At 39.6% G+C, this 27,600-nt stretch overlaps 1 protein-coding gene and 1 long non-coding RNA gene across 2 annotated transcripts in view; one reads left to right on the plus strand and one right to left on the minus strand.

Moving 5' to 3' along the window:
- LOC127636918 (GTP:AMP phosphotransferase AK3, mitochondrial-like) lies at positions 1-17,827 on the minus strand. Its single transcript, XM_052117719.1, has 5 exons — positions 17,367-17,827; positions 13,962-14,081; positions 11,879-12,051; positions 3,839-3,957; positions 1-557 (listed from the first exon to the last, which is right to left on the minus strand). Exons 1-5 carry the CDS (start codon positions 17,512-17,514, stop codon positions 440-442), a joined length of 678 nt encoding a protein of 225 aa, XP_051973679.1. The 5' UTR covers positions 17,515-17,827; the 3' UTR covers positions 1-439.
- LOC127636924 (uncharacterized) overlaps positions 16,701-27,600 on the plus strand; it is a 20,161-nt gene continuing 9,261 nt past the window's right edge. The window contains exon 1 of the long non-coding RNA XR_007969649.1: positions 16,701-16,739. This is a non-coding gene — a long non-coding RNA (uncharacterized LOC127636924). The remainder of the gene's footprint in view (positions 16,740-27,600) is intronic.

A 27,600-nucleotide genomic window follows, 5' to 3' on the forward strand; every position in this document is an offset into this window, starting at 1 on the left:
GTGTACAATAATGAGGAAAAAAAATGAACTTAAATGATTTTAGCAAATGACTGCAATATAACAAAGAGTGAAAAATGTAAGGGGGTCTGAATACTTTCCGTACCCACTGTATACTGGCAGATAGATGTAAATACATTTTGGAGTGAATTGTTAATCTAAGCATGACTGTCTTTGTAATACTCTAAGCAAGTTTGTTTGCTTAAAGTGGCAGAGCTCGAGTAGAAAAAACCTTGTGCTATATGGCATCCTCATTTACTTTGGCACAAACGTGCTTTCTCAAAGAGACATAAAACCAGATTGCAACACCAAAAGCTTCAACATATGAGTGTTTCGACTCCAAATACAGTAGAGTAGAATGATAAGGCCATCGTGGTGCATTGTGCTGAGACCCCACAGTGTATTTAACAATTGTAAATGTCTGTTGTTTAAAATGTTGTAATCATGCTTTTCCCATTGCCTGCTGGTTTCCTGGGATTTTCCTGGTCAGGAAGGCATGAACATGAGGCCATATCTTGTTTGTTTCAGTTCCTGTGAATGTCTCCAACACTCCTTTACTCCTGTTGATGTAGAAATAAAATATATGTTATAAATTATGTGTAAATGTATACAAATTCGGAAGTCGCATTTTTCTCTTTAAAATATTTTTATTATTCCACTGACGGTTAGGTTTAGGGTTTGGGTTAGGGGGTAGATTTAATAAAATATGCATTCCTGTTTTTACAACTAAAAACACAACTCACTTTTGGTACCACTCTGTGGACATTTCACTTGTAAACTTCCAAATTCAGCCACTGGGGGCAGTGTTTTTAAATTCGGTGAGCACAGACTGTTTTCAGCGAAAGATCTTTTCACCAACTGTCACGAATTCACAGTGAGATCAGTCTGGACGTACTTGAGGTCAAAAACTGGTATGACGCATGATTTTCCACGAATAATAATTAACGTTTCTGTTTTTTAGAAGAAAATAAAGAAAATGTTTTTAGAAGACTAAAATATTGGAATATATAGTGTATAAGTCATTGTGGCAGGGCGGAGGGCGGGGCCGGGTCGTGATCCTACACACCCGGTCCTGTATTAGGCTAATCAAGCCTCCAGAGAGTGATAAAGGTTGAGTGCAGAGGATTGTGCGGGAGAGAGAGATAGTTTACGGACATGTCCGCCATGTGTGTTTGTGTCCTTGTTTAAAGTTTCTCATTAAAATATTATTTATATCGTCAAGCTGGTTCTCGCCTCCTCCTTTCCATTGATCACGTTACAGTCATTTGGAAAGTTTTAATGATATTTTGATGGTGCTTTTTCAATTTCAGTTGTGTTCGTATTTATAGACATCACCAGACGCTGGGTTTCATCCCTGGTGATGCTCTGCCAGGCCTCTACTGCAACTCTCTTCAGTTCCTGCTTGTTCTTGGGGCATTTTCCCTTCAGTTTTGTCGTCAGTAAGTGAAATGCATGCTCAATCGGATTCAGGTCAGGTGATTGACTTGGCCATTGCATAACATTCCACTTCTTTCCCTTAAAAAACTCTTTGGTTGCTTTCGCAGTATGCTTCGGGTCATTGTCCATCTGAAGCGCCGTCCAATGAGTTCTGAAGCATTTGGCTGAATATGAGCAGATAATATTGCCCGAAACACTTCAGAATTCATCCTGCTGCTTTTGTCAGCAGTCACATCATCAATAAATACAAGAGAACCAGTTCCATTGGCAGCCATACATGCCCATGCCATGACACTACCACTAGACCCCGAAGCCACCGCCAGGTGCCGCCATTTAGAATTTCAGTCGCCGCCAGCCAATAATTTCGTAAGCCAAATTGAGCCACCATCTGATAAAGTTTGGCTGAGCCGGCTACAATTATTTTCATCAAATAATAATTCTATCACATAGAGACATACACACACGAAATATATAAACAATACACGAGATCTATTTTCCCACTGGATTCATAACAGCACAGTCTTGTGCTCGTTGCTACGATACACAGACTCACAGTGAATTGACGACCAATTAAAATTGCTCGTTTTCCGTACAGAAGAAGCGATGCATTTTTTTCTCGCACTGAGGTGAAATGGCGGAAAGCAGCAAGCAAGGTAATTTTGATCTCACTTCTCACATACTTTCCTAATTCCTACTTACATTTTTTTTAAATTTAGGCCTACCCAGACTTTTGTTAAATCTTCAGGGCACGGTTGTACAAACACCTGAATCAAAGATTGATGTTATGAACCAAATATTCTGGAACGGAGAGATTTATAGCACTGAAAGTGATATTACTGCAGTAACAAACCACCGTTTCCACATTGCTAATTCACGACGCATGCTTCAGTGTACATTGAAGTGAAATGCGCAAAACTTTGTCCAAAATAATACTGATAACAGTGTGTGTTTATATTTTTTTTTTACTGGTCAATTTTGAGATTTTTGGATATTTGTCTTCAATAACATGTCTTCTTTCAGACTTGTGGTGAAAAAAAGTCCGAAATACACATTTAGGTCTTTATTTTACTACACTTCGTCTGTTTGCGTCTGTAGATTGCTCATAAATTCAACAAAGGTTTGCGTTCTTAATCAACATACTTCTCCGCAATCTCTGCCGTCACCCTCTCATCACAGTATTGCATTTTGTAGAAATATAGTGTAAGCCATGCATTGCTTGGAAATATTGAGATCTAGTAAATCAGTATAACATAGACATCTGTAGACATGAAGTGGCAGCTTCAGCCATTTGCAGCTATGAAAAGTTTGGCGGCTGCAACAGCCATTTAGGTTTTGGCTGAGCCGGCTAGCCAGCCAATAACTTCATCAGCCAGCCATTATTCTCAAAACAAATGGCTTCGGGCTCTAACTACCACCACCATGCTTCACTGATGAGGTGGTATGCTTTGGATCATGAGCAGTTCCTTTCCTTCTCCATACTCTTCTCTTCCCATCTCTCTGGTACAAGTTGATCTTTGTCTCATCTGTCCATAGGATGTTGTTCCAGAACTGTGAAGGCTTTTTTAGATGTTGTTTGGCAAACTCTAATCTGGCCTTCCTGTTTTTGAGGCTCACCAATGGTTTACATCTTGTGGTGAACCCTCTGTATTCTCTCTGGTGAAGTCTTCTCTTGATTGTTGACTTTGACACACATGCACCTACCTCCTGGAGAGTGTTCTTGATCTGGCCAACTGTTGTGAAGGGTGTTTTCTTCACCAGGGAAAGAATTCTTCGGTCATCCACCACAGTTGTTTTCCGTGGTCTTCCGGGTCTTTTGGTGTTGCTGAGCTCACCGGTGCGTTCTTTCTTTTTAAGAATGTTCCAAACAGTTGATTTGGCCACACCTAATGTTTTTGCTATCTCTCTGATGGGTTTGTTTTGATTTTTCAGCCTAATGATGGCTTGCTTCACTGATAGTGACAGCTCTTTGGATCTCATATTGAGAGTTGACAGCAACAGATTCCAAATGCAAATAGCACACTTGAAATGAACTCTGGACCTTTTATCTGCTCCTTATAAATGGGATAATGAGGGAATAACACACACCTGGCCATGGAACAGCTGAGCAGCCAATTGTCCCATTACTTTTGTTCCCTTAAAAAGTGGGAGGCACATATACAAACTGTTGTAATTCCTACACCGTTCACCTGATTTGGATGTAAATACCCTCAAATTAAAGCTGAAAGTCTGCAGTTAAAGCACATCTTGTTCGTTTCATTTCAAATCCATTGTGGCGGTGTATAGAGCCAAAAAGATTAGGATTGTGTCGATGTCCCAATATTTATGGTCCTGACTGTACATCAGTAAGGCATGTTTTAAATTGCTTTAAAGTGATTTGGTTTGTCTACAGTACAATGTACAGTACCTGTAATACTCTAGAACTGGTTGTGTCTGTCTCTCATAGTCCTTTAGTCTCCTGGTGACAGTTTCAGGAGTGTCATCATCTCTCTGAACCAACGGTTCCCCGGTGACATCATCAAGACCCTGTGAACAATACAGACCATTGATTATAATCCAGTGACATTCATGACATCACTGCTGTGCTCATGGCCAACTCATTTAACCCTAATGTATTGTTCAGGTCATTTTTGAAACATTTTCATTTTGTTTCTTTAATAAAAATGGTATCCTTCATTTGAGTGGTCCAAGTCTTGGTTACATTTGCCTAAACTTGCCACCTGAACACACAACATTTTTATTAGTCTGGATTCAATGAGTTTTGTGGCAAAAAATTAACATTTGTTTTGTTCCAGGTCAAAACTGACCCACCATAAGGAAATGAATGGGAAAGGCTACAACACAGACACAATGAAGAAAACGTCTCCGGTTACAAACATAACTTCGGTTCCTGAGATGAAGGGAACGAGGCATTGCTGTAAGCACTGTAGGGAGTGTCCTTATACACAACCTTGTTGATACCCTTATACAATAACACCAATCCTTTGATTGGCAATGGTGTCTGAGCCCCACCCCTTCAGGCACACAGTTGGCCTATACTGTAGTAGCGGGCGCACACTTTTGATATACTATCAAAATCATGGGCATTGTAGAACAATCACCCGATATTCAAAAATGTCTACACGTATTTCCAAAAGTAAACCGTACATAATTATATTTCAAATTTACCATAATTCAAATCTTAAGCATTTGCAAATAGATATGCATCATAATAATCCTATTGAAAACAGCTGAGGGACAAATCTTCTTGGAATGATTTTAAGTGAAATATCCATCCGGATTCTTTCTGTAGGAGTATCCGTTATAAATTTCCTCCCCTACTTGGACGCTGGTGTCAGGAGCACAACTTCTCCCTCAACGTCAGTAAGACCAAGGAGTTTGTGGTGGACTTCATTGATGGTGATGGGGCTGTGTTCTGTCTTTCCACCTGGAGCGTCAGCAGCTTCAAGTTCCTCAGTGTCCACATCACTGAAGAACTCACATGGTCCATCCACACTGAGGCCATTGTGAAGAAGGCTCACCAGCGCCTCTTCTTCCTGCGACAACTGAGGAAGCTTGGAATGAACCACCACATCCTCACATGTAGAGAGCATCCTGACTGGCTGCATCACTGCCTGGTATGGCAACAGCACCGCCCTCAACCACAAAGCCCTCCAAAGGGTGGTGTGAATGGTCAGACACATCATCGGAGGTGAGCTTCCCACCCTCCAGGACATCTACATCAGACGGTGTGTGAAAAAAGCTCAGAGGATCATCAGAGACTCCAGCCACCCGAGTCATGGACTGTTCTCACTGCTATCATCAGCCAACTTCATGACAGCTTCTTCACCCAAGCAATCAGACTTTAGAACTCTTGATCTCTCACGATCAATCTACATCAGCACTGCACTTTATTAATCTTATTATCTCACACCGGACTGTCATAAATGATATTCTCTCTTAACAACACACTGGCAACTGACTATCAACCGACAGCTTGAATGTCAATACAGTACAATACAACCTACTGTATATTTTATATATACTCATTTTATTGTATACCGTGTATTGCATATTGTATGTCTCGTATACTGTACATTGTAAATTATTATTTGTGTATTGTGTTGACTAATTATGTGTATATTATATTATTGTATGTTTTTGCACTGAGAACATTTTGGCCACTCAATAAACTAAAACATTTTAAGAGCTTCCCCTTTCTTTTGGACTATAGTGAAGATAACTTAAATGCGCATTATATGAAAATTAATGGTGTAATTAAGAGCTAAATAAAATGTGAAACGTTAATGTTTTTACTTTAGAAAAATATGTGTTATTACATTTCGTAAAAAGAAAACAAATTATATAACACATGTATGTTTGGGTCGTATTTGACCCGCTAACAACTTACTAAGTGTGACCCCCAAACGAAAAATGCACTATGCAAATTAAAGTTACCCTTCTTCAAGAATTAGTATATTGAAACTGTCAACAAATCCTTGTATGAAGGTCAGCAGTTTTCCGACCTAAATCGAGATGACCTTCAGGCAAACTGTGTTGTGTTGACATAAGCTTGGAAGGCAAACACAGTTTCACACTTGGCTACTTTTCCATTTGACTAAAATACAGTGAACCTCTGTCTCCTGGTCTATTATTAAACATCCCCAGTATACATTCAGCATGAGTAAAAAATAAATACAGTAAATAATTGATTTTGTAGTGCAATACACCTATTTAAGAATAACCTTGATTCCCTGAGATGAATAGAACGAGACATTGCTGCAAGCAGCACTATAGGGAAGTCCTTCTAGATGACCTTGTCGAAACCCTTATTCAGTCACATCAATCCTCTGATTGGCAATGGTGTCTGAGCCCCGCCCCTTTAGGCACGCAGTTGGCTTGTATAAGCAGGTGCTCAGTCACCATTTCTTCAGAATTTTTGGACTGAGGGACGAGAGTGAGTCACTTATATTATAAAACGCTGTAGTAGTGCATCCAGGTTTCGCAATGTCTCGTTCCGTTCATCTTAGGGAACCAAGGTTACATGTGTATGTTCCCTTTTGATTTAGTTCACTCGACATTGCTGTAAGCACTATGGGGAACGATATCCCATCACACCGCAGTACTTGACATTACATTCCCAGAGTTATAACACTAAATAAGTATATTCATAAAGAGTCACATGCCACAGGCCGATGACTTATAAGTCATATTAAAGTGTATATGAATAGTTCCATGTGGCAGATGGAAACAAATGTATTCTGGGATTTATATGAACCATACAGATATACAAAGTATGGATTATTAACCCTCTAATGACAAAGTCGGGAGAGTAGGTTTTATTTCTTATTGGAGAGCTTATGACTTTAAAAGAAGCAGTTCAACAGCATATAATTAGCTGGATGTGTTGATTATAGTCGGTAGCCCACCAGTAATAAGAGCTCGGGCTCACCCGCTTGAAAGTAAGAAGCGCTCTATAAATAGAGGGCTTGTGAAGAGATAGATGCCAGGTTATAAAACCTGGCAAACATGTTTTATAAGGACCATCCTGCTGCCAAACATATGTCCTGTAAGGACACACCATTTGTCCACACCCATGATGAGGCCCTGCCTCTGGTTGAATCTGCTTTGACACCAATAGGTAAATTTGCGCCCTGTGATTTGTATGCGAGGGTGATCGCATCAACGATCCAGCAAGAGAGCCTTTGTTTGGAATAGGTTGCTCTTCATCTGAATTAAATAGTGGGGGAAGAAGGCTTGCAAACGAACCACCTGAGCCCTGAAAGCCGTTTATAAGACCGTATGCGTGTAGCCTTTTCTAGGTTTAATAGTGACTTTTGACAGATCTGAACTAAACTCCAGACATGAGCTGTCAGTCGACAGCGCCTGCATGTTATCCACCCGTTTAAATGAGGCCAAAGCCAATAGGAGTGCAGTCTTTAAGGAAAGTACCCACAGCTCAACAGATTCCAATGGCTCGAACGGGAAGTTTGTGAGTGTCTTCAGCACCAGATTCAAGTCCCAAGTCGGCACCATAGCAGGGCGAGGGGGTTTTCAAATGCCTCGCTCCCCTAAGGAACTTTAATTAATGACTAGATTATGTATGCCTCTCGATAAGCCAGCCTCCAGGGCATAAAATGCTGAGATAGTTGCTACATAAACCTTGAGCATTGATGGGATAAGACCAGCGTCCATGTCTTTACCATGTGAAGAGCAACAATTTGCAGACATGCGCCATTTAAGTGCATAGAGGCATCTCATGGATGGTGCCCTAGCTCGTAAAATGGTATTCATCACCAACTGAACCAATTCTGGCTGAGGGGGTCACACATATAGGTTCCACAGCTTTGGCTGGGGGTGCCAAATTGTGCCTTGTGCTTGAGATAGAAGATCTCTCGTCAGCTGTATTTCACATGGAGGATCGTCAAGTATTTCTATCATCTCTGTAAACCACAACTGATTGGGCAGTTTTGGTGCAATTAACATAACTGTTTCAATGGCCACTCAGACTTTGCTGATAACAGAATGAAGGAGGTGCACCAGGGAAACACACACATGCATTTCATCTGCCATTTGTAAGCCAACGCATCCATGCCCAGTGGGGCTTGGGACATGGAGTACCAGGGGGACAGTGGGCATTCTCTGCGGAGGAGAATAGGTCGACTTCCACTTTACCAAATATTTCTCAAATCCTCATCACTGTTTAAGGATAATGTCTCCATTCCCCTGGTAATACTCCCTGGTGAGACAACAGATCCGCGCCAAAATTCAGATGGCCTGGGACATGTGTTGCACGCAATGAGAGGAGATGACGCCCGGTCAATTGGAAGAGGCGTTGTGTCATGCTCATTAATTGTGGTGATCGAAGTCTGCCCTGAAGATTTATGTATGCCACTACTGTTGTGTTATCTGCACTAATCAGAATGCGGTGATTCACAATGTGGGAATAAAAAGCTCTCAAAGCTAAAAAGACAGACAGCAGTTCTAGGCGGTTAATGTGCCATGCCTGTTTCACACTGGTCCAAGTGCCTTAAGTCAGGTGTCCATCGCACACTGCGCCCCAAACCTGTGTTGGATATATCTGTGGTCACTTTTCTCCTGAAAATTTGACCCAGAATAACACCCTGTTGGTAGAAGGCCAGCGCTGTCCATGGTGCTAGAGCAGCGAGTCACCATGATGCGCATGTGCCCGAGCCTCCATTCACGATGTGGAACATGCCACTTGAGCCAGTACTGGAGAGGTCTTATGTGTAACAGACCGGTATGACTGCGGATGCTTCTTTCACAAAACACAACATTCTCTGAAATGACTTCAGTGACAATGTTTTCCCTAGTTTGAACTGAGACACATAATGGTCTGTACGTACTCCTTCATGTGGTGCGCGCGCATGCTCACGGAGATGAAAAGAACTCCTAAAAAAGGAGATTTGCTGGCTGGGGAAAAGTGTGCTTTTCATCTATATGATATTCAGATCAAGATTTTTCAGATGGCACAGCAGCAAGTCTCTGTGTTTGTTCAATAGTGCCTCTGATTGACAATGAACAAAACACTGTGTGCCTTGAACCGAGCATTATTTGGCTCTGGGCCGTGAATAATGGCAAGCTTTGGGCTCCTATGGGCTGGGTTTCATGTCAGGAATTTTTCTGCTGTCTGGCGGGTGTTTTTCCATCTGCATGTTTTTCGCACTGAGATGACAGGTGCTTACGCTTGGGCCACGGGTTGCGTGGCTTCCCAATGGCTCAGCAGTAGCTTTCGGCTCCACTGGTGCAGCAAGAAATGGATTCTTTGCCGGGCTCTGACCGGAATTAGATCGGAAGCCAGGAAAATGCTAATTCTCTATGGCAGAAATTGTTTCATCACTTGAGACAGCTTTTGCGCCTCGATGAGGCAATCGGCATTGCCAAAGAGACCATTGGGTGACATGGGGGTGTCGAAGAGGGTGCGTTCTCTACGTCACACCAAATATGCCGGGCCAGTACCACCAGGCTGCTCGCCACCAGCTTTTGTGGCTCGCAGAGCCAAATCTGTAGTGGTGCAGAGCTCTTTGAACAGCTCTGGACTGGGATCTTGCTCATCCATTTGTTTGAGGAGCTTAGCTTGATAAACCTGGAGCACCAACATGCTGTGGAGTGCTGAGCCAGCTTGGCTCAATGCTGTATAAGCTCTTCCATCCAGTGCGGACGTCAGACGACACGGCTTGGAGGGGTGGGATTTCCATACCATTGTAGTATTATGGCAGAGGTGAGCTTTGAGTAGACTTTTTCCTCAGTGTGTTCCACTTTAGTGAGGACGGCAGGTCTTTGTGAGCTCCGCGTGGACCTCAGGGAAGAATGGTGCACTCCTACAGACTGTGGTCTGTTGACGGCAGCCGGTTTGCAAAACTAATGATAGGGGACCACTCAAGACCCTATCCAGGCAACGCAATTTTTCTAAAGCAACCATGCCATTTTGTGGTGATTCTATGACACTTTCGGTTCACGTGTCAACTTGCGTGCTCTTCAGGACTAATACCGCAGTCCTTTACATCACAATGTGAAATGCTCTATCAGTTGAGCTATCGTGCTATTTGATCACCCTTGAACAAGCTTATAAATTTTGTTGATTATGAAATACAAGCATAAAAATATATTGCCTTACAAATCATGCACTTTGGTAAATTCTTTAGATGTCAGAAAATAGCATTATATAAGGAACAGGGTAAATTAACTGATAATTTGCCATTTTACTCGTAATTTGTGTGAAAGAAAAAAAGTCACTGTTTTTGTAGCACCTTTTGTGTTCATTTCACTAAGAAACTGCAGTGATACGTCCAACAGGCCACGTAAAAATAATTTTACAATCATGTAAGTAAAGTAATGTGATTCCATGAGACCAGGTTGTTCAAATCAGTCAAAGGTGATTCATATTTCTATGTAGTATTTAATTAAAAGACAGGAACTCTGTGACTATCTGTACATGCTCCAGTTTTATTGCACAAATGAGAGCAAAGTTCACTCAACAAATTCCTTGCTAAACAGAAGCATTCTTATCACTCTTCCCAATCCAGTAGACTTCAGAAAGTATCATGACCTACTTTACCTCAAGAAGTTTTACACCACTGTCACATTTTATAAATGATCTTAAGCTCAATAAACACATTTGATTATTTCTAGAATTGTGTGTTAATGATTTTTTATGAGCATTTAAAAATAAACCCAGCAATTATATTTTAGAGTAATAGTTAAAATTACAAGTTTCTATTTTCTTTTTAATTAACATTAACACAGCAAAAAATCCTGTTCTTACTCATTATTTTTTCCTTGTTTACAGTATGAATATCTAGACATCTTTAGAACAAATTATATATATATACACTGATGAGCCAAAAAACTTTGACCACCTGCCTAATATGCTGTTGGTCCTACGCATACCACCAAAACAGCGCTGACACACAAAGGTATGTACTCTACAAGACACCTGAAAGTGCCCTGTGGTCAGCAGCAGATCTACAAGACCCCTGAAAGTGCCCTGTGGTCAGCAGTAGATCTTTCTGATGTAAAAGAAAATTGGAATCATAGGACCAAGCAACCTTCTTCCACTGCTCCAAGGTCCAGTTCTGACACTCGTGTGCCCATTGTAGGTGCTTTTGACAGTGGACACTCTGACCGGTCCATACACAGCAGGGTTATGACACATTCCTCTAGTAACCATGATTTAAATTTTCTGTGCCTTGTGCCACAGTAGATCTTCTGTCAGTTTGGACCAGATGGGATGGCCTTTGAAGGCCTCACGCATCGATGGACCTTGGGCGCCCAACACCCTGTCGCTGGTTTGTGGTTTGTCCCTCCTCTGACCACTGTCGGTAGGTACTCACCACTGCTGACCGGGAGCACCCCACAAGCCTTGCCCTTTCAGAGATGCTCTGAACCTGTCGTCTGGCCATAACATTTTGGTCCTTGTCAAAGTCGCTCAGGTCTTTACTCCGCCCCATTTCTCCTGCATTCAACACATTTACTACGAGAACTGATTGTTTGCTTACCATCTAATACCTAGACCTTGACATGTGGCCTTGTTAGAAGATGATCAACGTTATTCACATCACCTGTGAGTGGTCATAATGTTTTGTCTCATCAGTGTATACGTATATATTAGATTAAAAAAAATAACTAATTAATCTAGTTTTTAACTAGTTTTCTGTGATTTAATCTTAATAAATGATGGTACAAGGTACTTTAAAACATTACAATTTATCCATAAATATATTTACTTTACACTTTATCTCAAATAACTTACAAGAACTTAATTAGTCATAATTTATTTTAATTATTTAAATATGTGCATGTTAAAATGTTCTGCTTTTATTGTTTTGTTTAATGATTAACAGTTTTCTTTATCAATGATAAAAAGGATCATCAACATCTGAACATCTTTGACCTGTTTTAACACATTCAAAAGAATGAGGGAATGATAAAAGGTCATAGAACTCACTGGCTTCTTTGGCGGGTTGAAGTCTATATTATAGACCCTGCCGCTGGGAAGATGGACCCAGCGTGACGTCAGACGCTCTCTGATGGTCTGGAAAGGCACGTCCAGATTGATAACAGTGTTCACATTACACGTGCTGTCCAGCGCCTCAGCCTGAGCCACAGTACGGGGGAACCCTGCCAGGAGAGCGGAACTGAATGAGGGGCGAAATGGTCCAGTTTGAGTCGTCTCAAAGAGTAGACTCTGCTTAAGGTCAAATTTGGCTGATTTGAGTGAAAATGTTGTGGCTGGTTATATTAAACTCTGCTCTTATCACCTGAAGTGGAAAACGCTTTTAAAGACCCAATGAAATGGTTTGAGGAGCACAATTTTCTTTCTTGTGTTGACGCATTTCCTGTTGAATCAAAGATGGAGCGGGTTCCTTTTTTAAAATACACTTTAGTTTACATCACAGCCATGAACCATTATTTACTACATGCTAACGCTATTCGGTAGCAGATAGTATTAGGTTAGGGCTGGGCGATAAAACGATATCAATATTTATGTATATAAAACAAAATCTATATCAATGATAGACTATTGAGTAATTTTTTATATTTATCCTATGTTTGACGATCGGATCAGGCACGTGTCGCTAAAGATGCATGCAGTTCGGAAAAGTATACACTCACAGTTAACAGAATCACTGTAATGTGAGCCTGTTAGGAAGTATTAGTAGGCAGCCCTGCTGTCATGGAAACCAGCAATGAGGCCAGATGAAGCTCTGTAGCCGCTAGCTAGCAGCTAGCTATCCGGATAATGGACAATGCAATAAAACAGCTATCGACTGAACATAACAACTCCCACGTCAACACCATTGCTGTTTATTTATGTACTATTTAGTTCAACTTTTTTCATGATACATAGCACTGTCACAGGCAAGAAACTGTTTCGTCGTCTTGTGACGCTTATTGGTGGTTGGCAATCCCGCCTATGGGGCATTACTGCCACCTACTGAAGTTGAGTGTGAGCGTCACAAGAAAGTATTTTGTGAAGCCGAATGTCAGCTGAACATAATGAAATTGGTGAAATTTAATAGAAAAGAGGTCACACACCTTATGCATGATTAAATCCTAATCTGTGTACTTTCAAAGTTAGCTTAGCCTCTGGAGTTTGCTTGTAAACAAACCAAAAAGATAACAAACATGTGGAATGCAGTTCTGCCCCCATAAATGATATGAAATGTATATCATGATAAATATTGATATCGAATGATATGAAATAAATATAATGATAATTTTTTGGGCCATATCGCCCAGCCTTATATTAGGCGTAAGAGACATTCTCATTCTAGGGAGAATTTTATTACACAAACCTTTGTTTACGTCCCTACGTTAAAGATGATTCAGCCATTTTTTTGTCTGTTTTGCTGGAGTAGACTTTTTGGAGTAAATTTTAAATGCGTATATCTGCTAAAACCTTGTTGCTAGCATATAGGGCCAGTGGTGGTTCAGCAGTTAAGGCTCTGGGTTACTGACCAAAAGGTCAGGGGTTCAAGCCCCAGCACCGCCAAGATACCACTGTTGGGCCCTTGAGCAAGGCCCTTGACCCTATCTGCTCCAGAGGCGCTGTTTCATGGCTGACCCTGCATTCTGACCCCAGCTTGGTTGGGATATGTGAAAACAACTGCATTTCATTGGCTCTGTACCAGTACTCTCCACAAAGACAATAAAGTTGAATACTTATACTTATATAGATGAGCTCAAAGCTAACAGACATGGACTAAAAGCCACAAAACTACAATTTCATTACACAGAATTGGAAAAATAATGATTGTTTCCAAACATTTTTCCCAAATTCTACCCTGGTCCGCCATTAAACAGATAGTCCTGCCCCAGACTTACGCCATTGATTGGAGCCAATGTTGTTGTTGTGTCAGATCAATGTTTCACTGAGACACAGTCTTCACACTTAGAAGAAATCAAACCTACAAATGGCTAACTAAAAGTTGTCTCTGCACATTAAGCTGAGACCGGTGAAGGTATTTATCATCACATGACGAGTTTATATACAGCATTTTTGGCATGATTTGTGGTAGAGTGTTTACCATCTAGAAGCCAACTGCTAGGCCCCATACTCCGCAGGCTGGACAGGATGAGACGAGAGATGACATCGTCAGGAACCAGCTGACCCTGATCAATACAAGACTTCATCAACAGGCCCAAATCTGTGGAAAACACAGAAGAGATCAAAATTTTATTGCGGCCATTTTATTAAATAAGTAATTGCATTATCCTATACATTTTACTTACATTTTATCTGTTGATTGACATTTTCAAATACTATTCACATTACAAGTGTGATAAATCACATTTTATTGATCATTATATAATTTTAATGGCTGTAAATGAAAATTTTTAGCATGATTGCCATGGTTAGGGGCTTTTGTCTTGGTCAGAAGTTGTTTTAACATCACCTTGGCTAAAGTCCCATTAGATATGGCTTTTACCTATTCCAGTTACAGTTGTTTAGTTGTTATGACTGGTCACCATTCCACCACACCACCTTTCTTTTCACCATTTCTAATCACCTTTTAGCTTTTATGCAGTTCACTTAAATACAAAGTCTCTCAATTAATGTGAGGTCATAAAAAGTTAGACTCAAAAAAAAAATTTATTTAGTCATGGACAGTGGTTCCACATGTTTGAAAAGTTTTCTTAAATTGCAATTACCATGTATTTTTAACTTAAATACTTCAAGTTATATACTATGAAACTAGTGGGCAGGGGACTTGTATTTCCCAGCATGCATTGCATGGCTCTCGACAGGAATAGAGTAAATGTTACAATTAAGTTTTATAATATTAGTCTTTCTGCAAGATAAATGTAAAGGGGGAGACGTGTTGGTGTTTAATGTTTTGTTGTGTTATTCAAAGAGCTTCAGTTATGTTGGAGTTTACTGTGGTGAATTGAGCTGTTCAGCTTGTAGTCCAAAAACCTGGAAAAGAATTCACTATGGGATCCCTCTGGTTTTTTTCAATGGGTTTTTAACATTTTCTTTCTAACAAAAGAGTAAAATAAGGTCTGTGGTAATCATTACTTGATGAAATGTTGATGTTTTGTTCATACATCAAATGTGAATTTTGAAGCTGTATTGAATTATATACCGTACTTATTTCCAAACATGCACAGCGGCTTCAAAATTCCTGTTTGAGGTATGACTGTGTGTCATTTATGTTGTAGAACAAAACGTCTAAGTTTCATCAAGCAATGTTTACCACAGACCTTATTTTACTCATAAGTTCTAAAACCCAAGAAAATCCAGAGGGAACCCATGGCGAATTAGACTTCACCTCTAGTGGAGCTTAAGCTTCGGTTGAGGACAGGTACAAGTTACAGTTGTTCTATATTGCTTTACTCATTGAGCAATTGCAATGCTAATCAAAGCATAGTGTTAGCAATCAGCATGCTAGCAGTCACTGTACTATCTAGCTAGGATTTCTCTACTTGAAATATTTAAGTTGAGATTATTTGTTAATTTTAAGTTCAGCCAAAGAGTTCAATTTAAAATTAAGTTCCATCAAAATGTTAACTTTAACTTCAGTTAACTTATTCAATATTTAAAGTTAAGAGCAATTAACATGCATGTGCAGTTAGAAATTACAATCGGAAAGTTCTTTTAGCTTTAACTTGGGAGTTTATAAACTTGATGTAACTGATTGCCTCAAATGTTTTGAGTTCTGCTTACTTAATAGGGTTTACAGTGCTGTCGAGTCCCATGCAAAGTGTGCTAACTAGAAATCATCTGCCCAGTTTCAGCTAACCAAACAAAAAACATTCATGTTGTCCAAATACAAATGGATTAAGTAAAGCTGAGGACACATTTTTTTTTAGTTGAATCAACTCAGTTAATTTAAGCTCCCATGGTTATGTAACAGTAGCCAGCTGGTAGGTAGCTGTGCACTGTGTAAACCTCACTCCCCAGAGGCACACTAGCGAGTGACGCTTGGTGCTGTAGCCTTTAGCCTCCTCGTCAGCGCACCTGCCTCCCACACCAGAGACGCCGGGTCAATGTTCAGAGCGGGTCGAGCAGGAACGGTTACACAGGTGCCATGACCCGGATGGGAGTGAGGTCTAGGGGGTGAGTGTAATGGTGGCCAGCTGATAAGTAGCTGTGCCGTATGAAAACCTCACTCTCCTGGGCTCAAGAGGCGCACTAGCAACTGATGCTAGGGGCTGTAGCCTTTAGCTTCCTCATTAGCGCACCCGCTTCCCACGTTCAGAGTGGTTCGAGTTACATGAACTAATTGAGTAATATGAACATGGGAGGATTGAGTAAAAATGGCGAAAGTGAAAGTTTTTTTTTTTTTTAAGTGTGTCTAATGAAACCCATAATGTTCAAGAAGCCTTTGATGTAATTTGGAAACATTGTGTTATTTGTTGGTTAACACTGTGGTTCATTTGTTTGTCATTGGTTTCATGTTCATGTCTGGGCTGATCTCATGAGATAACTGATGAATTCATTTCTTCAGCATGTGTCAACATAGCAAGGTGCCAAGTTACTAACAGGGACAAGGACAGCACAACATCTGGCTCCCATTTGTGGTGTTTATTTTTCTTCATTTGTGCTTCGTCTTCCTTTCTATCTTGTTTATTTGCAAAAGACATTTCTTGTCATCTCTTGTTTTTTTTGTTTTTTTTGTTACTGTTTAAAAAGACCAGATGGCGCAATACTAAGCCTTCATTTTGAGAAGCATGATTTGCAGCCTCTTTAATAAACTACCAGTCCCTGCATTCTCTAGACATGTTTAGTATGCAGGACAGGCAGTTATATTGAGACATTCTATTGAGAGGCCATAAGAGCACAAATAAATGCCCAATAAAAGGTAGGCCTACAAATATTTTTTACATATAATACACACAAAAGATTAACATCATAACAGTGCAAGTCTAAAAAGCCTGGGTGATTAGTGGAATAATTTTGTTATTTTTATTTTTTTTATTAATCTCCAGACAGTCTTTAAAACAACACTCAACATTGTGCTGCGCTGTCCAGCTGGAGGTGCGAGTTGAAAAAATACTTGAGGAAATGCTTGGCTGTTAACTCTTTCAGGCATTTCCGAAACAAAAATGAGTGTATAAGGAGAAAATGGGTGTATATGCAAAATCTATATATGATGTGTCTCAAAATCTAGTGAGCTGCTAACCTAGACAGCATTTTATTGCATCATATGCGCGAGCTGACTCGAAAACTACTGTCTATGTAGGCAGCTCACAACGTTTTGAGACACGGCCGAAGTTTAGCATTTGTTCTGATAATAAGAAGCCCGTAAATCCGCATTCTATTCAGAAATTCCTCCATTCGACTTTGTAAAGTGTCCTTTTGTCACTGCTACGTTAAGTCTGAACTACTATTGACGGGAAAATATTCAGTCGTAAAGATTCGGTTATTCATTGGTTCATGTCAATAAATATTTAGTATATGAGAACAGTTATCGTGCTTAATGTCTTACCTGTCTTTGCCTCGATATTGGCCCGCAGCAAGTCCCCACTGGAAAGATGCTTGAGCCCGAAACTCTGCGCTATCCGACTGGACACGGTCCCCTTCCCGGAGCCCGGGGGCCCCATGATCACAGCACGAAACACACTCTGCAGACGCATGCTTAAATGTATCCAAAAATGCAACTTTTATTAAACTATGTGTTTAAAAACAAAAAACAAAAAGTCAAATAAACAAATGTCCCCTTAACACACCGCCCTTCGTTCTGCTATCCTATGACAGATATCATGTGAAAAGTAATCCTGGGATTTGCAGTGTCTTCTTTGTGCTCAAAGCACGAAATACGCAACTCTACTTTTTTTTATTTTTTTTTTGACCAAGAATTAAGCCAGACCTTTTCACGTGGCACACGCGAACGCGCCCCGGAGACTCGCTTACACTCGCTTACGCGTGAGAACACCTGCAGTATTGCGTTTGATTTCCAACGGCAGAAAATAAATAATAATGCAACACTTAAGTTACATTAGCAGGGGCGTCGATTCCTGGGGGATGGGGGGCAGGTAACCCCCACAATAATCAAAGCAAGCAAGTATTAAATTACACAATAATTACACAACAAACAAAAAAAATTGCACAATTCAATCTGATAGAATTTTGTTATGAAATTCAAATGTGTACATCTTAAAAATAGGCTAAAATATTTGTAGTGTAGTATTACTAGGCTACTTTATATTACAATTAATTATATTAGCATGTAATGTGTAATATGAACACATTGTCATCAGAATCAGAATGAGCTTTATGCCTTAGTATGCTTTTGTCATGGTGACAGAAGCTTCCAGTGCAAAGATACATACATTTACATTTAAACATAAATACATAGTGACATAAAAATTTAAAATAAGATATAGCAGATCAATAAAATGAGAAATATACAATAGAGCAATGTTTTTTCTTATATTTATAAAAAATTCATTATTTTATTTTGTTCTAACCCTACACTCTTTTAAAAAAAGTGTTCTTAAATGGTTCTTTGCAGCACCCTAGGTTCCACAAAGAACCTTCTACTTGTCAAGAACCATTTTTTTATGATGTAGGGTTCTTGATTTGAGTTACATGGTTCTCTGGAGATTAAAAAGGTTATTTGTGTTTCAGTAGGTTCTTCAGTTCAGTGTATGGTTCTCTGAGGTATCATCTAAGGTTTCATATGGGAAGCCCTCCTAGCTGTGTGTTTGTGTCTGTACACACACACATAGTACTAAGGGTTCATTAGAGAACTTGCAATATCATGGTTCCTTGTGGAACATAAAAGGGTTCTTTGTAGATCTTAAAAGGGTTCTCCTATGGCATCACTCTGAAGAACCCTTATTGGGTCTAACTGGAACCTTTATTTCTAAGAGTGTAGTTCTAACTTTTGGAAAGGAGGCTGCAGTACTTCTGAACAATAGAAAAATAGAGTTTTTGCCGAAATGAAAAACATTTCATTTTTATTCCCTGATTTTGACCATGGTGAATGTAGTAATGAGATGATCTATGGTATATCATACTCTGTTGAATATGTCTCAATGAAATTTCGATACAGAGGTAAATTTGATCGTTTTTAATTGTCTTCTGTTACATGAGTTCATTCTTTTCTGTACTGTATACAGTAGATGACACTGTGGCATAAAAATGAACTGAACTAACATATATAAACAATGACTGAATATAGGAACTATTGCAACTGACTCCACAGCACAGGGACACCTGCCCTTTGTCACACTCCTTACATCACTCTTCTTACTTTCTTCTAAAATGATTTCTCTTCTCCTCTGTCCTTCACCTTTACCTGGCACTTTCTGAAATGTAAGACGGTAGGCTACTAACTTGCTTGCTGGCAAATTGGCAGAGAAATCTATGCTGTAATGTGCTGACTTATGGTGTGTTCACATACTACTTGAAGTGAGCGTTTCGCGCGGCACGATTACAGACAAAGTCAATGCAAAGATGCAAATAGACGCAAAGTCGTGACGGGCAGCGCAGATGAAGCGAATGGCGCGACTCGCATACGCAAAATCGCTTCATTCGCGTATTTGTGCAAGTTTACATTTTTCGACTCAAGCGAAAAATCCGCATGATGCGTTGTCGCGAAAGCCGATCAGCATTGACATTGTCCGGATGTCACTGGCGTACTGACATAGTAGCAGAAGAAATCTGGAAAAATGGATGAAAACATTGTTGTAGCGGTGTGTGGGCACCCGGAATTGTATGACACAACATCATACATGTACAGAGACCGGACTAAAAAAGACATCGCTTGGAGGAAAGTGAGCGAGGAAGTTGTTCTACCTGGTAAATTCTGAAAATATGCGCGTCTACTTGATTCCAGCTATCGGTTATACTTAACTATGAACCAAGTCGTAGAAGCCCCTCCTCCTGTCCTTTTCCGGAAGAGAAGGGGGAATACTCACAGGTTCACATTACTTGCAAACGCAAGTTTAAACACACATTTATAATCCAGCGGTCAAACTCACGCGAGCAATGCAAGGAGAAAATTTCCTTTGCGTTGTATGTGAACGCACCATTATATTTATTGTAGTTCTGTGCAGATACTTTATTATACATTTCATTTATTTCGGGTCCTGTGAGATGGTAATGCCCAGGAACCTTAAATTAAACATATTTTGCACACAAAAAACTATGTAATGCAATGTACTTAACATATGATTGTTTTATCTGCTTTTAAATACACTTTCCTAGTACAATTTCTAGGCCTGCATTGCAGAAAATTGTATTTAAATGTGATTTGTGCTAATGGACACTGTAAAGTGAGCCTAATTAGCAAAAAAAAACAAAAAAACAGACAGATGGCTGCTCAAGTTATTATGCAATAGTGATTATGTAACGTGTAAGATGGTTAAATTAGGTCAGCTCTAGGCTTTAGAGTTCACATTATATTAACTTGATTAAATCAACACTAAATTGTGGTGGGCTATGAAAGTTGACTGATTTGAGTGGCACTTATTATGTTTTATGTGAAGTCTATTCACCACTATTTACACTTGACTGAATAATGCACTCATCATTAATCAGCCAACAAATGATTGACAGGAGGAGTTCTATTAAAATAGTGGTTTGCACTCTCCAGTCTGTATGTTTAGAACTATAGTTCCTTCAATACAATGGGACAAAGACAGGATTTGTAAACCCTATGTCGATGTTAATTAACAAAGTAGTGATAAGGATGATAAGTGATACGTCGCTGATGTGCAGATGCCATGCATGTTATGTAGGCTAGGTAGTAAATAATAAAAAAGAAAAAACAATAAGTAAAAAAGAAAAGGACTATATTTTTGCTGGAAGTGTGAAATCGGAGCTCATGAACTACAAACTAGCATTTTGGTTGCTAGGGTACTCTGAGTGATCTGGATGGTTGCTTGCAACGCTAAAATTAAAAGAGCCTCCTAACCTTTCTTTAATGTAAGTAAATAAAACAGCAGAACTAAAATCATCAAGCAGCATGATTTTAAGTATCATGCTTGTAGCTAAAATGGCATAACTTGTAGCCTAGCACATAAAGGTGCCTCAAGAAGTCCCCGCAGGCTACTCGGCCTGACATGCTCCTTATGGTTTGGATTAGGGATGGGGTTAGAGCGCCTGCTGTCTGCCAGGAAAAACCTGGGACCTTTGAACTACCAGCTACTAGTTCTAACTTCATCAAATGCTACTCTTCCTTTTCCTTCCTTGTGCTGTGCAAATTGCACTCCCATGTGGTCAAGATAAAAAAAATATTAACCATTTTACAGTTTACAAGCTTGACATTACACTACAGGGCATACAAATCATAGATATAGATTTAAAGGGGTAGGTCACCCATAAATGAAAATTCGATCATCTTTTACTCCCCCTCATGCCATCCCAGATGTTTATGACTTTCTTTCTTCTGCTGAACACAAACTAAGATTTTTTGTAGAATATTTGAGCTCTGGAGGTCCATACAATGCAAGTGAATGGTGACCAGAACTTTGAAGGTCCAAAAAGCACATAAAGGCAGCATAAAAGTAATCTATATGACTCCAGTGGTTAAATCTATATTTTCAGAAGTGATATGATAAGTGTTGGTGAGAAACAGACCGATATTTAAATCCTTTTTATTTTTTACTATATATGTCCACTTTTACTTTTCATTCTTCTACTTTAGTTTTTGCCGATTTGTATTTGTTTTCCATATCACCACCTACTGGGCAGGGAGGAGAATTAATATTCAAAAAGGACTTAAATATTGATCTGTTTCTCGCCCACACCTATCATATTGAAACTGTGGAGTCAGTGGAGCATCATCATCTACAGCAGAAAACATACATAGCACCCAGGCGCTCTAACCCCATCCCTAATCCAAACCATAAGGAGCATGTCAGGCCGAGTAACCTGCGGGGACTTCTTGAGGCACCTTTATGTGCTAGGCTACAAGTTATGCCATTTTTGCTACAAGCATGATACTTAAAATCATGCTGCTTGATGATTTTAGTTCTGCTGTTTTATTTACTTACATTACGCCCCTGCCAAGTCTATTTTAATTTTTTTTTCAGACTGATTAGAACAATTCAGGGCCAGGCGTGCATCCTCAAGGCCCGGCCATGCCCTCCTCCTTGTCATGCTCCTCCACCACACTACTCAGTACTTCTACAGCTGTACTTCTGCCGGCAGGTCTTCCCCGCCTCTCTGGAGCCCTGGGAGAGGGGAGGGAGAGGAGAGAGGGAAAGAGTGAAGGGGAGAGAGAGAGAGAGAGAGAGAGAGAGGAAGAGGGAAAGAAAAACTTGCTCGCCAGACCCCGGACACGCTGTCTTCTGGTCCTCAGCACTCCGCTCAAATTGCTCTATTGTTTACCTTTTATATGCAAATGTGGTCCTCCTTCTTATGTAAAAACATTTCACGACGATCAAGTTTGTAATACTTATCATTGACCCACTGCTGATAACCATTTTATAAGTTATGGTCTTTATTCAAATAAATACTCAGAGTGCCGCTGCAGTGACACTGTAAAAATGCTTCCAGTGTGAAAGCCCTGTCGAGAGTCTGCAGCTGCAGTTATGATGTAGTTAGGCTGACGCTATGCTCACATCTCGCTCAAGCTTGCGATATGTAACAGGCGTTAAACGTACAAAAGATTACTTTGGCCGGCAAAAAAAAAACACTTTTTGTATAGAAAAAAGCTCCAAAAAGGGGCAGGAGCTTTAAACCACCAGCAAAGATATAGGAAGCCCCAATCTAACCCTTTCCCTAACTGTGGAAGTGACACCCCCTTTTGAAGTTGGTGCAACCCCCTTTTGGAGTAGTCCCACCCCCTTTTTAAGATTTTGCCCTCAGTTGGAAGTGCAGGCCGGAGATCTGAAATATTCCGTTTCTGAGATTCTTGGTGGCACTGGGCGGAGCATACATGTATATTCATGAGTTTCCTGTTTTGTGTTAAAGCGACAATGAAAATATTAGTGCCTGCTTGGATTACAAGTCATCTAAACTATGTTTTCCAGAAGGTAATTACATTTCTGCATCAAAAAAAGTTAAGCTTAACTGTTCATCTTTTCACAACAATTAGTAGATTGTGCATGCACTAATATGTTCAGTGTCACTTTACCCAAAACAGGAAACTTGGGAATATTCATGTATGCTCTGCTCAGTTCAACAGAAAATCAGAACACCCTAGACCTCCAAATGGGGGAGGGGTTACTCTAAAAGGAGGCGTGGATTATATCTCTAATGAAAATATAGAGCTCACCCCTTTTTTTGAGCTATGCCTGCAGCTACCTTCTCCCTAGTTGGAGATCTCTGGCATTCACCTATACCTACTTGAGATGACACGGGGTGGGTCAACTGAAAGAAAACTGCATCATACTGAACGGAACACATGGTAGCCTATGAGGCACAGCCTATACTGAATGTGACTATCGCTGTAGGTGTCTAGAAGAAATCAGTTGAGCTGGGAAGGTCTCATGAGATTCTCATTTGCTGTTACTAAGGTTAGGGTTAGTTTTTGAGGTAGAGAGAGTATTTCATAAATTAGATTTGATTGTGTATTCAGTAATATACTCATATACTCGTGATTTATCCACAAGATGGCGCCCTCCGGTGTAGTTTGGTCTGAGCACTTAACCTAGAAATGCTGCATTTTGGAGAAGGATATAGCTGCAGGCATTGCTCCAAAAGGGGACGTGACCTCCAAATCGCCATTGAAGATATAGGGAGTCCCAAAAGTAACCCTTTCCCTAACCTTAACCGTGAGTGAAAGTGATGCCCCCTTTTGGAGTTGGCGCAACCCCATTTTTATGTAACCCCACCCCATTTTGGAGTAATTTCGCCTTCTTTTGGAGATTCCGCCTCGATTTGGAGGTCTCCGTCCTGCAGCTATACCTACAGTGGATATAATAAGTCTACACACCCCTGCAGAAAAGTCCTGGGCATTGTCTGAAGTTGAAGTTTAGCTCTCAAAACCAATATTGAGAGGGGTGGAAGGAGAGGATGCCAGCTGACTGTGGACTTTCTACTCTTGAAGCAGAACAACAGTGAGACTGGGTAATTTGGAGGACTTGTGGGAATATTGACCGATGGCCTGTATATGTCTGGAATTATATTGTTACAAGTTTCTTTGCAAAATCAATCAACATGACAGAAATCGATAGTGACAGTATGATTATAGTGAGGAAGAAGGAAGTAAGGAAAGTGAATGTTGAGGTAATGAGAGGAGACAAAGACAAGAAGGGGAAAAGTCAGAAAAAAAGTAAAAAGATTAATCTAGCGTAGGTAAATCGGAGAGTGAAGAAAGAGAAGGTGAGAAGTCAAAGAAAGGATTGATGAATGTAGTGGTTATGTTCGAGGGAGAAGGAGGGGTTAAGAAGGTCGATCCAATCAAACTAACAAAAATCATTAATGGACAGGTTGGGGAAGTAAAATGTGTAAGAGTATTAGGAGATGGAAATCTTTTCATAGGGTGCAAAGCTGAAGCACAGCATTGGGAAAGTTAAAGTGTTTAAGGTTGTAAAAGTTGGAGAAAAAGACTCAGTGTTAGTAAGGGGGTGATCTATGGGTTCCTCTCAGTGCAAACATAAGATAACTAGTGGAGAACCTGAAGGTGGAAAATAATATGGTGAAGAATGTTAAAAGAATGACAAGGGGAGCAGAGCAAACAGCATGGCAACAACATGCAGTTGGTCAGTGTATCAAGAAGGAATGATAGGAAATGACCATTATCCAATATGGTGTAAGATAAACATTGAAATTCCCTTGACCACAGAAAGCATGGATGGGAAATGGAATTTTAAGAAAGCTAATTGGGGGAACTTTCAGGAAATAAGTCATATTTACTTAAACCAGATTAATAATTAAATGAATATGGAAGTACTGTATAACCAAATTAAGCAGGGAATAAGGTTGGCTGCAATAGAAGCTATCCCTAAGAGAAAAGGAAATATACAGAAAAAAATAATGCTGTGGTGGGATGATAAGTGCAAGGAAGCAGTGAGGTACAGAAACAGGGCATTTAAACTGGTGAAAAGAACTCATAATTTCCAAAATATGATCAAATATAAATAAGCACAGGCAGTAGTAAGGAGGACAATAAGACACATGCAAAAATGATGCAATTGGAAATGAAACTCCAGTAGGAGAGGTGTGGAGAATGATTAAAAGGATGGCAGGGGACAGAAAGGATTGGAGTTATCCAGTGCTAATTGATGGAAATGAAATAGCACTAACTAATAAGGAAAAAGTTGAGATGATGGCAAGTACTTTTGCTAAGGAAATAACTCTAATAATCTATCTGAACAAGGAAGAAGAGGCAGAGAGGAAACAAAATATGATTCCAGGGAGATATTGTGTAGAAAAGATGATAGTGATTGTGAGCTAAATGTACCTTTTAACATGGGAGATATAAATAGAGCATTGGAAAAAACTAGAAAAACAGCTCCTGGTAAAGATGAAATATGCTACAATGTGATAAAACCCAGAAACGTAGAAAGTCTTGAGAAATTACTATTGCTATATAACAAAGTGTGGGAAGAAGGTTGAATGCCAGGAATCCGGAAAGAGGTAAAAATGAAACTAATAAGGAAGCCTGGAATGGTTGACCGTAAGCCAGGAAATTACAGACCTATTGTCCTGACATCACACGTATGTAAATTAATGGAACATATGATTAATGAGAGATTCATGTATTTCCTCGAGAGTAGAATCATAATAACATATCAAAGTGAATTCAGAAAAGGGAGAAGTACTATGGATCCAATAATATGTTTAGAGGATGAAATAAGAAAGGCCCAAGTAAACAAAGAAACAGTAGTGGCTGTATTTTTTGATGTTGAAAAGGTCTATGATATGCTATGGAAAGAAGGACTTTTTTGCATCACAATGCATTTATTGGGTGTTGGAGGAAAACGATTTAATTGGATAATGGAGTTTCTAGACAGAAGAACTATCCAAGTGAGTATGGGAACAGAGATTTCCAAACAGTGCATAGTAGAAAACGGAACACTCCAAGGGAGCGTATTAACCCCGACTCTGTTCACCATTATGATTAATGGTATATTCTTAAATATCACAAAGGACATGGGGACTTGACTTGACTTGACTTGACCTACGTTACATTAACAATACCTGACACTAAACAATGGCAAACATGAGGGCTTGAATACAAGGAAATGGCTAACAAGTAAACAAGACAACCAATCACAAGACTAAACTATAAAAAAGATAACAAGACTATATGAACTATAACCAATGAAAAGACAAGACTAATAACAAAGTAATCAAACAATGAATCAATGAAAACAAGACAGATGAACAGGGGAAACATATGACAAGATCACATGAGGGAACAGGAACTTAACTTGAAAATAACATGAAAAAACATGAACCATCAGAATAAACATCACATTAACATGGAAACAACATAAAATATGTAGCTAGTTGATAAATGTAAAAAAGTGATAAATGTCATGAGATGTCTTTCGGGACTAAAATGGGGGCTAATGTTATAGCTTTGATATATATTTATATAGCTTTAATAAGGTCAAGATTAGATTATGGAAGTATTGCTTATGGCTCTAGATATTGTGCAAGCTCAAGCTTTAAGAGTTTGTTTAGGAGCAATAAGGGCTACCCCAGTGTGTGCAATACAAGTGGAAGCTGGAGAAATGCCATTGGGGTAACGCCGAAATCAGCTGGTAGCCAGTTACTGGATTAATTTGAGGGGGCATAGTGACTAAACCCAACCAACCAAAAAAGGTGTTCCAAATATGTTTGGAGAAGGAAAGGATGCATAGAGAAAGCTTTGTGTGGACAGGAGATCAAATAGCAAAAGATGTGGGAATATATGATAACGAATTTGGAGAAACTGATATATGGCCCATTAAACCAGTATGGGTGCTGGAGTATCCATGGAATTACTGAAGATTAGACAAAATAGCAAGACTTCTGATATTATAGGTGAGCACTATAGGTATAGGGACCGTAAATACATAGACAATATTCAGATTTTCATAGATGGATCAAAAGATTTAGAAACAAATGCAACAGGATCAGGAGTTAATGTGCCTAGTTTCCAAGTGGATCTTAATAAAAGAGCCTCTGACTATCTAAATGTCTATGCTGTTGAGTTATTTGCCATATTGTTGGCAGTAGAGTGGATTGAACAAACCAGGGAAATGCATTTTTAGTATGAAGTGATTCTAAAGCTCTTGTAAGCATCAAATCAGGCGCAACCAGAACCCAGCAGAATCTGCTCTATAAAATCTTGTTTAGCTATTCAAGAATAACTAGACAGGGGAAAACATGTCTCATTCGTGTGGGTCCCAGCTCATTCAGGTATCCAGGGCAATGAAAGAGCAGACCAATTGGCAAAAAAAATAAAATGTTAAAATTAATATTAAGTTATAAAAATCAGAAGGGAAAAGCATTGTGTGGAGGAAAATACAACAGTGGCATAATGCAGTCAAAGGGAGATATTTATACTCAATACAAAGCAGTAGGTATTGTAAAACATAAAGAAGTGAACCAGACAGAGCAAGTACAGGATAAGAATTGGACATAGCAACCTTAACGGTACACTTCACATCATGTGAAAACATCCAACAGGTCTGTGCTCAGAGTCAGGAATATGAGACAGTTGAACACCATGTCATGTCAGAAATTCAATCAAGAAAGACAAGAAATTATGATACAATTACAGGAAATATGGATAAAGGAAAATATTCAAAGTATGCTAGAATGTGCAGACT

Source organism: Xyrauchen texanus, chromosome 44 (assembly GCF_025860055.1).
Source record: "Xyrauchen texanus isolate HMW12.3.18 chromosome 44, RBS_HiC_50CHRs, whole genome shotgun sequence".
Taxonomy (NCBI): Eukaryota; Metazoa; Chordata; class Actinopteri; order Cypriniformes; family Catostomidae; genus Xyrauchen; species Xyrauchen texanus.